Source organism: Thunnus albacares, chromosome 3, assembly GCF_914725855.1.
Source record: "Thunnus albacares chromosome 3, fThuAlb1.1, whole genome shotgun sequence".
In the NCBI taxonomy this organism is placed as follows: Eukaryota; Metazoa; Chordata; class Actinopteri; order Scombriformes; family Scombridae; genus Thunnus; species Thunnus albacares.
Window position 1 is genome coordinate 31,568,229 of NC_058108.1, and position 14,620 is coordinate 31,582,848.

Sequence of the window (14,620 nt, forward strand, 5' to 3'; positions counted from 1 at the left end):
CAAGAAGTTTCTGACTTGCTGTGAATCATGGAGGCCATAATATGCGCCCTTGCACCCCGTCGCATTGGCCTTAATATCGCAACCAAACGAAGGGAGGGAAAACTATCTTACATTTTAATTCTTTGTGAAGGGAATAGAAGAGAAGAACATCGGTCATGTACACTCTTTAGAAGAGATTAAATCTAAAACAAGTAATTATATTGGATAATAACGAAAAGTATGTGCTTTTAACGTGGTTAGCCTGTAGCCAGTAGCCTTCTGATGCAGAATATCAGCTGTCCTGTCATGTCATATAACCATATAACCTCTATGTATCTCGCGAGGCGGGTGCATTTCACGGCAGGGCTGCGTATTACAGCACAACGCCGGCCTGCAGTTTAAGTTGTCCCATTCACACACTTGTGGGCGTAAAGCTGTGCATAAAGACATAACAGGGACAGGAAAGGAAACAGCTTACAGGAAAACTAGGCCTAAAGCAGAGCCAGGATTTCACGGTATACATCTGAAACTTCCACTATTATTTTTGTCTGTGCTGCTAGTGAGCTTGTCTGCTGAAAATAAAAATATCATGAGTATCAGACTTTCCCAAATCAATGAGAATGTCAACATAGTGAGAAGAGAACAAGAACAACAACAGTTACACATATTTTTGGAATATGATTTTTTGGTCTTTTCGAGGAGCTTTTTATTCTGTTTTATGCTTAATTTCCCCTTTTTGTGATCCAGATGTTCACTGCAGTGATACTAACGGCTGCATGGAAACCATAAAATATAAGTCAGCAATGTTAAACTTATTCATAGTGGTGGTGATGTGGTATCTTCCTGCAGCAGACATTCTCAGGCTCTGTGGGCATTGTTGCACAGTTCCCACAAATACACCTGTGCCAGGAAAGATATTTTAAAAAGTGACAGCATTGCAGGTGTAGTTCATTCAAATGTTTAGTCACTGGTGACATAGTTCACCAAATGCAACGATTTAATAATGTTGTTAATGTTAATAAGAACATAAAGTTTAAACACTGTAATAACTGGTCAACATATATTACTATATGTTACTATCACTATTACTAAGTTATGAGGAGTTGGCAGACAACTCTACATTTGATTTGTATTTTGACATTTGACATTTCAGTAGATGATGTATCACATGAGATATGGTTTGTGATTGTGGAGAGCTCTGTGTTTTCTCTGACACACAATTTGAGGCTTTTGTGCTCTCTGCAGTTTTCATTATGGACCAATCTGTGTGCTTTAATGCGGAGTAAAGCCTGAAACACTGGAAACTGCTCCGCTCACTTAATCAGACACAAAACAAGGGCAAATTGGACTCAGCTGCAAAATTTTTTGGGTGTGTTTGTGCCAGCATATCATTAGTGCAAAATCTTTTGTGAATAGGACTTTAAAACGGGGCCGATTGCGGGTGGAAATGCTGCGCAATTAACGGTGCTATTAGTGGGCGCAATCCATTCTTTGTGGATTTGGCCCAAAGTGTAACTGCACCTCAAGGTCTGAGCCTAACTCAGGGGGGGTGGAGGGAGCGTGGCTGTGTGAGGCAGGAAGTCAGGAGTTGCTCTGTGACATATAATAATAATAATGAGAGGAAGACAAACAATGCAATGACGTTTAAACAAGCTAGAAGTCAGAGCTGGCAGCCACAAAAACAACAGAAATCCTTCTCGTATCTCATCCTGCAGCTCTTTAACTCTCCGGCTGTCTGTTCTTGCAGTTATCAGCTAAAATCTTGTTTTAACACGTTAAATCGCAGTGTAACCAGAGCCATTTCTGAACCTCTTCGACCACAGCTCTGCTCCACAGCGGACAGGTTCAGTTTCCGACGGAGCAGTTCCAGCAGAGGACAGGTTCAGCTGACAGACAGGTCCAACAGTTTTGGCAGCGTTCCGGTTACACCATGATTTAACATTTTAAAACAAGATTTTCCCTGCTGATAACCGCAGGAACAGACAGCTGGAGAGTTGAAGAGCTGCAGGGAAAGATGCAAGGAGGATTTCTGCCCAGCGGACAGTCGCAGATGAAGAGAACCCCTCCAGCAGGCCAGATTTCAAAATGAGCACAGGGCTGGGGAAGGCGGGCATTATCATTCTACCATTTATATATATTTCATGATGTACAGAACTCCCAAATGGTCAGCATTGGCCCTGCCGTTTTAGGGCTGATTTTAAACAGCAGATGACAGGTTGAGCCATTTTCAACCCATGAAATGCCTGTTTTTATAAATTTGGTGGATATTAACACCAGCATTGATGTGTTTCATTACAGTACAGTCATCTAATTTAGTTTATAGCTCAAAAAACATGTTTTAGTGTGTAGTACCTCTTTAATAACTAACCACTCAGAAACCTCCTGTTGTATCCTTGATTCTTGAACTTGTTTGGGAGTCTCTTCTTGCTCAGGGTCTGACTCTGGTACAAACATGGTTGTACCGCTATGTTGTCTCCGGCAGCCATGTTTCTCCCAGGGTTCACCCTCAACAGTTGCCATGGTAGTGCAAAGCCGTACTCACGTCGGCACACCCTACGGAAAAAGAGGGTGAGTTGACCAGCAGCTTATTATCATTTAAAGAAACAGGCACTCAAACTGGCCATTCTGAACAGGGCTGGTTAGACAGCGTGAGAAGGCTGCTGTGGTGCTTGAACCTTGTACTATTTTGACCAAAGCATGTTTGAGACTGTATAATATATGATCTTTAATTCATTCATTGTTTTGTGGGGCCATCTTAACACCTAATAAAATAGTATATTGCGTGTATGAGCAATGTAATCCTCCTGCTGCATTCATTACAGCTCCATAATAATGAAAAAGCAACTAGTCAATTTATTTATTACCTAGGCTAATGTAATAGCATGAATACCTACTTTCATTAGCTACTGTAGTTTCATTTCATTTGAAATAATTTCTGCAGCAAAAATCTATCTTGCATAATCCATAACACACACACGTAAAACCATTTTCCCCCCAGTAAAAAGCCAGCAAAGCAAGAGGAAGGTGACTTTGATACGACTGCAATAGATATGCAGATCAGCACTGAACCCGCATTGCAATCATGACACTTTACAGTATTGAAATAGTATTTTGATAGCTGTGGAATTGCTGTGCTTCTCCACAAAATGGGCAAAACTGACATTTCACTACACAATGTCATTGTTCTGAATTACACTGCACTATGTGTGCAACCCTAACCCACAAATATGTTGATCATGACAGTAATGGGTGAAAGATGCAAAAGACTAGTTGATGAAATCGAATTTTTATCTTCAAATGGCATTTTTATAATCCAATTTTCATCCTGTTTTGCACTAGTTCATTTCATTTTCGAAATAAAAACAGATACAGTTAAAACCCAGTTTCTATTTGCTATAAAGACAGAAATAGCTAGATCCAATATTGGAGGGCTTAGCTGTCAAAGTGAGCGCTATATTAATTTCTGTAGCTGGTAAGAATGTTCAGACATTTTTCTCTGCCTGGTATATTCATGTAGTGTCTCTCTCTCTCAAAGATCCAATCAAAAATTTCACCATCAAATTATTTACACTCTAAACCCAGTTGCTCACCATGTGCATTCACTCATGACGGATACATACAAGCGAACACATCAGTCACACATAAAGATTAAAACTAATTTCAGCTTGGTGCAGAGGCAATCCGATGATTTCAATATACCGTATGTGCAGATTGCATGTTTCAATCTGTACCTACAGTATGTGTGTGTGTGTATGTGTGTGTATAATTGTATGAGTCACAGCAGCTTACTGTCGATGTGTTTTAGATATTAGGATGCATGTGAATAAGTGTGACCTAACTGGGTAGCTCTTGTGCCTCTGGCATCACGTTACTATCTACGTACATATGATCACTTCTTTACCGAGGACCTCTATAGCTGAATATTTACTGTTCGCTCGGTGCATATAAAAGCTATTGACATACACGAAGCTTGGCTAGAAGGCTAATATGCTCTAATCTAATGTGGCCTTCATTTCTTATACAGTACATCCGTCTACTTTATTCCTCTCACTTCCACTCCTTTCTTCTGTTTCCTTCTGTGCTCCTTTTCCCTCAACCCATCTTTATTAAAGCTGTATCTCATATTTATTTGATCCTTTCTCCCCCACAGTGAGCTGAAAATGTTTATATTTCTTTGCCAGTCATATTGCATCAATTTAAAAAAAAAAAAACTTTCAGCTTAAAAGAAACGATCACTCAATTAATATCAATCAGGTAAAAGTTTAAAAGCCATTTTTATGCATGGTACTTTCAAGCATTAAATGTTTTTCAAGTGGTGGCTACTAATTAAATTTGTTTACAAAGTTCATTCTCTAATAGCAACTGTCATCTAATCTATCTGTCTTTTTTTCTTTAGACATACAACTGATGTACATTGCAGTTTTGACAATTTTCCAACTTTTCCCCCATAATTTCAACCTTTCTCTTGTCCTTCTCTGGAAATCTGATTAGATCTGAGTAAATAAGAAAGTACTTGTTTAATAAGGTATTTAATCTTACTCACTCTCACCCTCTGCTAACATTCAAATCAAGGTTCTGCCTCTCCCCTGATTCTGAGACAGTAACATGACATTATATCCTACTAACAAACTGTAGATACAGCATGACTGGTTGCTTTGTGTTTGTGGGACAGATCCGACTAGCGGAGGTGGAGCAGGCGTCGCTCATGTCAGAGCAGCTGTCAGACAAGTCATCATCTCCGGCGCTGCCAGATGACCTCAGCCTGGACGAACACAGCAGCTATCAGCTGCTGGTCAGAGGCAGCCAGGTACCCACACACACATGGAAATACACATAAACATATGGCACGCATGCCACACACATTTACAAATCTTATACTCAAGATACACATTCCACATGGCAACGGGTGTGCCTGCATACACCCATAAACATACACACATGCTCATATTTGGGGATTTACAATAATTCAATATCATCATCTATTGATTGTCAGTGGTATTGTATCATATCATGACACTATGACCATATTGTCTTATTGATTTACAAAATTCTGTTGTTCAGATGAATGTTCCCAAGCAAATTATAACTACAAACAACATCAAAATTACTTTAACTTTTTGATTTACCTGTGTGTTTTTGATGCGATTATCTTATATGTAAAGTTGCATATATTTTCTAATCTATATGGCCATGCACTTTTGTGTACTGCTGGTACTTTAAGACAATAATATGATTCCAGTTTTGTGGCAACAGTTTGGAGGAGGCCTGTACCTGTGCCCCTGTGCACATAAAGAAAAGTAGCCGTAGAGAAATGGTTTTTGGAATTTGTTGTGGAAGAACTTGACTCGCACTGAGCCCTGACATCACCCCCACCTTTGGGTTCAATTGGAACTTTTCATTCCCCCGATATTGGGATTTATTGCCCAATATCATTAGCTAACCTCACTAAAGCTCAGGTGGCTGAATGAGAGCAGATCCCTGCAGCCAGGTTCCAAAATCATGTGCAAAGCCTTCCCAGAGGAGTCTGGAGGCTCTTATGGTAACATATTCAAATCTATGGTTTTGAATTGGATATTTGGTTGTCTACATACATTATTTGGGTGTTCACATATCTTGTAGTTTATATTGTAATATATATACATAAATATTGCAATATTGCCAAGACTGACACACAGTGTGTGTACAGGGAAGCAAACTATGTGTATGTGTGTGTCTGTATGTAGTGAATATCATCTCCACCAATCAGTATTTAAGAATCTTTGAACAGCTTTATTTAAACCAGCCATGCATTAAAGATGTTTTTGTAAGATTAAACTCTGATATGTGTAATAAAAATTAACATTAGTTGTAATATTGTCTCACACACACACATACGTGCACAGGTACATGTCTTTGGGGCTTACACCCACAGCTCTTGAGTCACAGCTCATGTCGTCACACCCCTTCCATGTTGCTAATCATCATTAATTACTATTTACATGCTTTACTGCCTGATTAAAACACCTGCCTCCCTCCGTGCTCTTGATATGGGCATGCTGGGATACGTGTGTGAGTGTGCATGTGTGTGTGTGTGAACATCTTTTATATCTCAATCTTCCCATGAACACTTCTCTCAGCTCACAGTGGTTCCACCTGGCCTGTTTCATCACTGCGTTATTGAAAACCAGTTCATTTGATCCAGTTAACAACCAACAACAACAGCCGAGCAATTTGAAGCTTTGAAGCTACTTTCTTTTTTACCACGTTCAATTTTAATCAGACTTGTATAGCAATGGACATGAAAAGGGAGCTTTTTGAAATTGGAAACAAACTGTACTCAGATTTCCATTATGACAAGAGGAAATGAAAGGCGTCATTTTGATATCTTTCTCGCTCCAGTGAATATCCGTGCACCTGGATATCACGCTTATTCTCTCTGCATCTCTTTGTCACCCCTCTCTTCCTCTTTCATTCACTCCTCTATCTTCAAAATCTCTCCTCTTTTTTCCAATCTCACTCTCAGAGGGGCAGCAGTGACTCCCGTAGTTCGGAGGAGTTGCCCACCCATGGGGGCTACAGAGGGCTTCGTCGCTCCAGTTCAGGAAGCGAGGAGGGGGTCCAGGAATTGTTTGAGGTGGGCGTCCATCCTCAGTTGTGTCCTCCCTCGCTGGAGCAGCAAAGCCCGGCACATTGCACAGGTACCAGAGGACCCATGAGGGTTGTACAGCATCTGTCTTTCAGAGACATTCTGTGAGATACTTGGTTCTGAAATCTAACTAAATGAAAATAGGTAGATTGCTATTTTATTCCAAAAAGACCTATATGAGCGGCATTACTATATAAGAACTTTATGCTACTCGTTCCTTTGCCCCTGAACCTAAACATTGATCATTTGAAGTTATAATCCTTCAGATTTTCATTAAATCATTAGGGGTGGAGTCCACCACTAACAATGACATTAAATTAGGAAACAATACATTTAATAGACAAGACACAGTCATTTTCAGTGTTTTACATCAGTGGATCAGTTTTAAATGTTGCAGGTGGTAACAGAGCAAAAGGCAGCAGTCACAGTGATCAGTTAGATGAAGAGTCGCAGGCGACAGGCTCACACCTCTAAGCTAGGTAACCAGCTTTACTGTGCTCTACTGTTATACGGAAAACTACTTGTGCTGTGTACACCATACAATTTGATTGTGGTTGCTCCTGGCATGATGGAAAGGGTTAATTAATGACTGACTTCATAATTAATACAACACAGAGTTGTTTGGCTGCACACTAAACAAATTCACCAGTTGCTCTTCTGTGTTATTTCCATTTTAGTGCTTTACCTTTTCTTAAGTTTGTTACATTATTGTAGATTTTTTGTCCTAGATATAGATTCCCATTATATAATTTAAATAATACTAAATAATAAAAATCTAAGTATTTACCCTTTCAGTATCTTTTTTTCATCCAACAGCAGCAAAATGATTCAACAGGATCTTTCACATCAACTAATCATATTAAAATAATCCCTCTCAGGGTTACCTTTCATCAACGCTCCCTATTATCCTTATCAGTGTTCTTTGTGACCCTCACTGGTATTTAACCACCACAATTTCATTAAACCATGACTTTGACTTGACATTGATAGTATCATTTAAATAAGAGGAGGCCTTTTCTAAATGTCTCTGGAGCCTGCGCAGGCACATGAGGACGTGTCTCATATTCCACACAGTTGATTGACTTCCACCGCAATTAAAGCACTGATAGATGAGGCGGGCACAGAGATGTTGATGAACGACATGTTATGGTATACTGATGGCTCACCGCCTCCCCGTAACATGACCGTCATCGCTGGAACAGATGGAGTGATACAAGGCAAAGTCAGTTCAGGGGGACTGTTAAACATGCACACAACATCACAGACAATTGTAGACAGGATGCCACTGAAGACACAGAGGAGGTTGGGTTTCTAATTCATGAGTGATGTAGATTCAAGCACTTTGTTTGCATGCCAGCTAAAAAGTGTTACTTTACTCTTTACGCTTAGACGCTTAGATCTAAAGATTAGATTATTTTTTGATTATTTACTTTCCTAAATGCTATCAGTTTGGGGGATAGAATACTTGTACTAAAGCTTACCGTTTATGTCTTGTTGTGTTAGCCCTTTCATACAAATAGTGAATTTTGTTTTGATATCCTAATCAATCGTTGGGTGTTTTTTTAGTTTTTCAAATACTGGAGGTCTAATTTGAAGCAAAATGTTCCAGTTCAAGACTCCCCTTTTAAGATGATATATCTTATTTAGAAGATGGTACAAGAATTCACCACTTGATCTTTCTGTAGTTTTAAAATAATCAATTTAAGTTAATATTTTTCTGGAAATAAGTATGCTTTACACAAGAACTATAGAGAAAGTGTAACTATTTCAAAATAGTACATGTTTGGAGGAAAATATTTTTAGTTGCTGAGGTATCATACTTGTCCTGATTCAAAACAACCGCACTGGTAAAACAACTGAAAATGTAATTTTAGTTTAAAAATATAGTGAAAACTATATTCTGGTGAGACTCCCTCTTTGTCTTTCCATGCGTTTTCTACCACTCAATGTCCACTACCAATAATATGGACCCTTCTTCTTTACTACAGCTTTATGTCAACAGTTGAAATTTAGTTTTCTTTGCCAGGTTTGTTTATTGCAATACATTTCTGTAAATTAAGTAACATAAGGTTAAAGCGTAGTAAAAGTTTCTAAGTAAAAGTAAGTGCTTCATGGTTCAGAGAAATGATGTGACCTTGGCAGTGTCCTTAAACTGGTAAAAGGCCACTTTTAATTGCATAGCAAAGTGTGCTTCAAAATTTAAATTCTTATAAAAGATTACCCATCATTTCTTAGCCATAGATGTAGTGTTCAGATGGGCACTAAGATGTGAATTGAAGTTCTCTGTTTTGGCCTGTTTCCTGATGACCAAAATCTCAGGTTCTCAGTTTCCTTAATTAATTGAAGCAAATTTTTAGCCATCCAATCAGTACTCTCTGAAATGCAGAAGATTGTCTACAGGGCTCAGATTATCAGGTGAAGTAAAGATATAGAGTTGTGTGTCATCTGCGTAGCCGTGGACACCGATACCATGCTTGCAGATGACGGAACCTAACGGCAGTATGTATAGACAGAAAAGAATGGGACCCACAACTGAACCTTGTGGAACACCACAAGAAATATTTATTCTTTCTGATCACAACCCCCCAAGGTAAAATAGTCCCAACATGTTAGGTAAGACCTAAACCAGTCGAGAACAGTACCAGAGAGCCCAACCCATGTTTCTAGCCTTTCTGTGAGGAGATAACTGTATTGAATCATGATACTGTGGAGTTAGTGTGTTGGATCATCTTGCATTGAGGTACTTAAAAAGTATTTGTGTTTTACATGCAAGTCCAATGTCTAGTGATGTCTGGAGGCAAAATGCTAAAGATTGTAGCATTGAAGCATTTTCACCCAGTCAACAAATTATACAAAAAGAATGGAAAAAAACAAAATACGCTTAACTAAACAATTAGTCTGAACATTAGTACTGATAAAGCTGTATTAAACTGTAGCCTTTTCTTTTCAGATGGTGATGGAGGAAGTTGCAGTGGAGGTGGTGGAAGAGGGTCTTCACCTGTCTTCCACCTCCCAGCAGACTTCTTCCACCCAGCTGCAGCAGCTCATCCAGGCAGTCCTGGGAACGGTGTTAGCCCAGTAGACAGAGGGCCATCCAGGTTGGCCTCACCAGCCTCCTGGGCATCCCTCCGCTCACCCGGAGCCAACAGCAGGCCCCTGAGCTCTCAGGTATCACGGACAGATGAATTGGTTCATGTGTGTCTAGATGGATGGATGGATAGACAAATAAGGAACTGACATCAGTATCTCTTGGCAACACATCAGAGACATGATGGATCAACAATACCTCAGTGTAAATAGATAATTCCTTTGAGAACATTCAGTGAACCAAATTTGTCACTGGCATCAAAAACTCCAGGCAGATGGGATTTGTGAGTGAGCTTTTTACAATCTGTCTGCAGTAACTGAGATGCAACATCCTTTTGGCACAAGGTGGCAGCAGTTAATTTGATTAGAATTCATCACTTTAGTGCAGAGTGATATGATCAGATGTGAATTAGCAATCTGTTATGTTGTTTATCACTCAGAAACTCAAGATTGCAGAATTACTTTTAGTATCCTATTACAACTGAGTAGTCAACAAATCGATGTATTACCAAATAACCATACACATGATACTTACCACCCTTCATTGATGTCCGAGTGTGAGAAAATATACTTGAAGCTAGGATCTCATTTGTCATTTAATCAAACACCTCCCTTCTGTTGGCTTCTGCATGAAACAAACTAGAATAAAAAGGCCCTTATTTTAGTTCTTGTTCCTGTGTAACCATGGAGACAGATTTTTCTTTCTTCAATACCTGTTTGGTTTGTTTAGCTCGTGCCTGAGTGCCTCTGTGATCCTCAGCTGCTACAGTAATGCTCTGCGGCACTCAGCTAATTAGCCTGGCCAGCCTTGAGCCTGATACCGACTCTATGCACACTGTTGTTCTTGGCTCATGCTCTTCACATTCTCTCGTATCCCTTTTCTTGTATTTCCTTTATGTCTTTACATCTTTCTCTGGTGTTTTTTTTTTCTCTTCCCCTCTTGTCTCTGTCCTCCTTCTTTTGGTTCTTTTTCTGCCAATCCTTATATTTCTCCTTTTTATAATCTCTTTCTCTCCCCTGTGGTCATGTATACTGAGAGCATTGCAGTAACAGTGCCAAGATTAGGAATAATGGCGAACACCCTGCTGCCTGTGTAACATTTGAGTGAAACAAATGCTATATGGCATATTAGGTGGGTTGCAGCAAACAGGATGAACTTAAAACCAGGGAATTTTGAGGCTTTATTTTATAATTCAGTTTCACCAAATTTTTAAACCTTGTTTCACACTTAACAGGTTATATAGCTTGAACAGATTTTTTTTTTTGTCCAAAAAAAGGAAATTTGAGCCATGTGTGAAAGGCCCACCATGCCCATGGTTCACAGACACAGTGCTTTCATTTATTTTGCTTAATTGCACTTGTGGTCACACTGGGTTTTTCTCATCATTAATTGCTATGAGAAACAGGGCAAAGACATATTTGCTTCTGGATGCAAATTGACCCTTTGTTTGAGAGAGGGGGTGTAACTGACCTTTCATTTAGGAAATCTGGTTTGTGTATGTTCTTGTTTATATTACTGCATGACAAAAATGATACAGGCAGCATACAAGGAGTGACACTGCTTGGGTCTAGTGAGTGCAAGGACAGTAACAGAGATCAATGACAGTAAAGCTACTGTAGCTTATGCTTACAACCTCACCCATGCTACTTCCTGTCTCAGCTGCTTTTTGCCGTAAAATGTGAATAAATTTCACAAGGAAAAATCTGGCCTGGTATTTACAAGGAAAAAAAAGAAACAGAAACACACAAGTTGAATAAAAGTGAATACAATACATCATCATCCTTTACAAGTGAAAAAAGTTTAGATACAAAATCATATACTGCATGTATAAAGTGTGAGGCATTTGATTAATTGATACATTTTACATATGCATTTCATACATACATATACCAACCTGCATACACACAAATACACACATACAGGCAAATTAAATAAGGTTATAAAAAAGCTTTTCAATAAAAATATGTTTTCAGAAGAGATTTTAAAAAAGGAAACTCCTGGAAACAAGTAAGTCAAACACCTGTGTGGGTTTGCAGTGTCTTGAGGGGCAGTTACAGATAACAATTCAAATCTTTTGTCTTACTGTCTCCTCTCTGTCCAGCACCCGTCCCACAGTGACTCCTCCCTGGCGACAGGCAGTTCAGAGGGCAGCCTGCAGACCACACTAGAGGAAGGGCTCAGCTTCAGCGTATCTCCCCCGCGGGATGTGGGACTTCCCATGCCTCTTCTCTGCCCCCTTCCCAGCCACCCCCAGGGACCTGCCACAAGAGACAAGGATCACCCTTTGCTGAAGAAACGCAGTACTACTCTTACCCTCCAAGCCACTAGAGGGCACCAGAGGAGCCAGAGCAGCTGCGGCGGTGGCAGCACCAGCCCTGGCTGCCCCCGGCAGGACTCCATGGACCCTTCAGATGAGGATGTGGGCACAGGGACAGGCGGGGATGGCTGCCGCCAGACCTTCAACAGCGAACACTTGTCAGAAACATTGAACAGCCTCTCACTGACGTCGCTGCTTACCCCGAGCTCTCTGGCACCCCCGCTGATGAAGAAATGTAACAGCACAGGCTCACTAGACCAAACTAACATATCTGCCCGGAGTAAAGACGGACGCCAGTTCTACGGTATAGATGCCCATGGTTACTTGTCCAACCCCTGGACGGAGGGAAGGGTGAGAGGTGAGGAGGCGGACAGTGATATCACAGGCTTCAGCATGAAAAGCAGCGGCCGGTCCACAGACACAAGCTCCAGGAAAAATAGATGAAACACTTGTTGCCTCTCTGTACTGGAACTCTTTAACAGGGAGCGACTTTTAAAACGTCCTATGAACCCAATTCTGAAATTCTCGTCTTTGAATCGTCTGTTCTCTCTTTCCTCCTCGGATTTGGTTGCTTGGGATCAGTCATTTCTCAAAAGATTACAGTTGCTTCTGAGTTCTGACATCCTTTCTTGTCCACAGGATGTGTGGTTGCTCTGTGAAAGGACTAAATGATAATGACAAGGGGTTTAGCCTTTTAGCATAACCGGGATTCAACGTTGAAAGATGTGGCAGTACTGGGCTTTACATTTGAGCTGTGCTGAAATGCAGAATATTCAGAAAGCCATGTGAGAGACAGACCTGAAAATTTCAGCGATTGATGAACATTACTAAGGTGATGTTATTTAGATGAAACTGCTAAAAAAAATTAATTTTCTTCAAGGAACAGGACTTGCTTGACCCAAACGTGCCCTCAACCTTTGTGCAAAAACAATGTTGTCAATATTGGACAGATGGCAATCTCTGAAGCTTCTTTTGAGGAAGAACTCAACTTTGTACAGTTTTCTTTTTTTTTGTAATATCCATCGCTAACAGTAGCATCAACCAACCTTTTTTCCCTCTTTAGCAGATTCTATTGGTAACAGAAAATTGAAAGGTTATATATTTTCTGTGTTCTTTTTCAACTTCGATGTATTGAAGTTGTGTGAATGTAGACACGTCTGTCTCCATTTGTGATTGAGAGGGAGACCAAGACAAGCAAGGAGCCTGACTAGTCTGAAAATTGACAAATGGCCTCTTTGAATAGGAAAGTGGATATGTGACTGCTGCTGAGAATACATGTGGGTTGTTAGTGGAAGCATTGGCCACTTTCAGAGTAGCCTCTTTGTGCTTTCTACTTACCCATGAAAGGGCTAAAATGTATTGAATGCAGACCTGGGCCAAATACTATTGGAAAATAATCTTTACCGCCTAATATGGTGTTTTAAAGTGTCTTTAAGATACATACAGTCAAAGACTTTTCTGATGCTATGAACATGATATATGTAAGTATGTATGTCCAGTAAGATAGTGGGTCTTGGCTGAGAACATTTAAAATTTCCCAAAAGTTGTATTTAAGAGATTGAAAGACAACAATAGAATATTTCAGCATATGCACCCAGTACTTACATGTTGAATGAGTAACAGTCAAAAATATACTTTGTGAGTTAGAAAAACATTTCAATATAACATGATTATCAGCTTTATGAAAGTAAGAGACAGTTTGACATCATCTGGTTTTCCCTGAGATCTCCAGGTTCTCCCTTGGTGCAACAAACTAACAACATCAGACAGTTGAATGTGGTCAGAAGATGATGTCTGACTGTTTAACGATGTATTGTGAAGACTTTTGTGAACCCTTCATTTGTCCTCCAGCGCCATCATCATGAAACAATTTCAAATTTGTCCAATACTTTGGTTTATGATCAAATACCTGCTAAACTAATGGTATTCCCATCCGGCTCAGCTGTAATTTGTGTTTTGTACTAATTAGCAAATGTTGGCATGCTAACACATGGTGCACATTACCTGCTAAGCATCAGCATGTTAGCATTGCTTTTGTGAGCATGCTGACGTTAGCATTTTAGCTCAAAGCACACTTGTGCCTGCTGAGTACAGCCTCACAGAACTGCTAGCATACCTGTGGACTCTCAGTCTTGTTTCCTCAAAGATTCTTCCTTCTCCTAACCTGTTGCTGTCACAATACCACACTAGGCCTCTGAATCAAACTTCAAGAGAGCTGCAGTAAAGACAGTTCATGAGATAACAGGCAATAATAAAGAGCAAATCAATCAAGTGTTGGTGGCAAAAGTGGCCAATGTTAAATAACTTTTATTCTGAACAAACTGTCAGTTTTTTGATAGGGTCTGATTTGGTACCAGTAATCTTGGCCAAATGACAACTTAGCCACCTCTTCTTGTCACCTGTTCAGTCTAGTGTCCACACAGTGCAACTCCGTTAATTAGAGTTGTATCAAGAAGCACTGGTGCTAGTTTATAAAAGGAGCAGACATGACATGTTTACAGTACATATGCTGCTCTGTGAACCAGTATGGAGATTCAGAGTGAACTGGATGATATCAAACTGTCTTTATAACCATTGAATGGGCAAAAATATACTTGAGCAGCTATTACAT

At 39.9% G+C, this 14,620-nt stretch overlaps 1 protein-coding gene and 1 long non-coding RNA gene across 2 annotated transcripts in view; one reads left to right on the plus strand and one right to left on the minus strand.

Annotated features, from left to right (window-relative positions):
- LOC122972464 (voltage-dependent T-type calcium channel subunit alpha-1I-like) overlaps positions 1 to 13,999 on the plus strand; it is a 222,045-nt gene extending 208,046 nt beyond the window's left edge. Inside the window, exons 35-38 of the mRNA XM_044339592.1 lie at positions 4,652 to 4,786; positions 6,482 to 6,656; positions 9,555 to 9,772; positions 11,794 to 13,999. Coding sequence (XP_044195527.1) covers positions 4,652 to 4,786; positions 6,482 to 6,656; positions 9,555 to 9,772; positions 11,794 to 12,453 — 1,188 coding nt within the window. The 3' untranslated portion in view covers positions 12,454 to 13,999. The remainder of the gene's footprint in view (positions 1 to 4,651; positions 4,787 to 6,481; positions 6,657 to 9,554; positions 9,773 to 11,793) is intronic.
- LOC122972471 lies at positions 9,731 to 11,865 on the minus strand. The gene is made up of 4 exons (XR_006399755.1): positions 11,776 to 11,865; positions 11,331 to 11,400; positions 10,227 to 10,330; positions 9,731 to 9,805 (listed from the first exon to the last, which is right to left on the minus strand). It is a non-coding gene; the product is annotated as an uncharacterized LOC122972471 (long non-coding RNA).
- Positions 14,000 to 14,620: the final 621 nt, after the last annotated feature.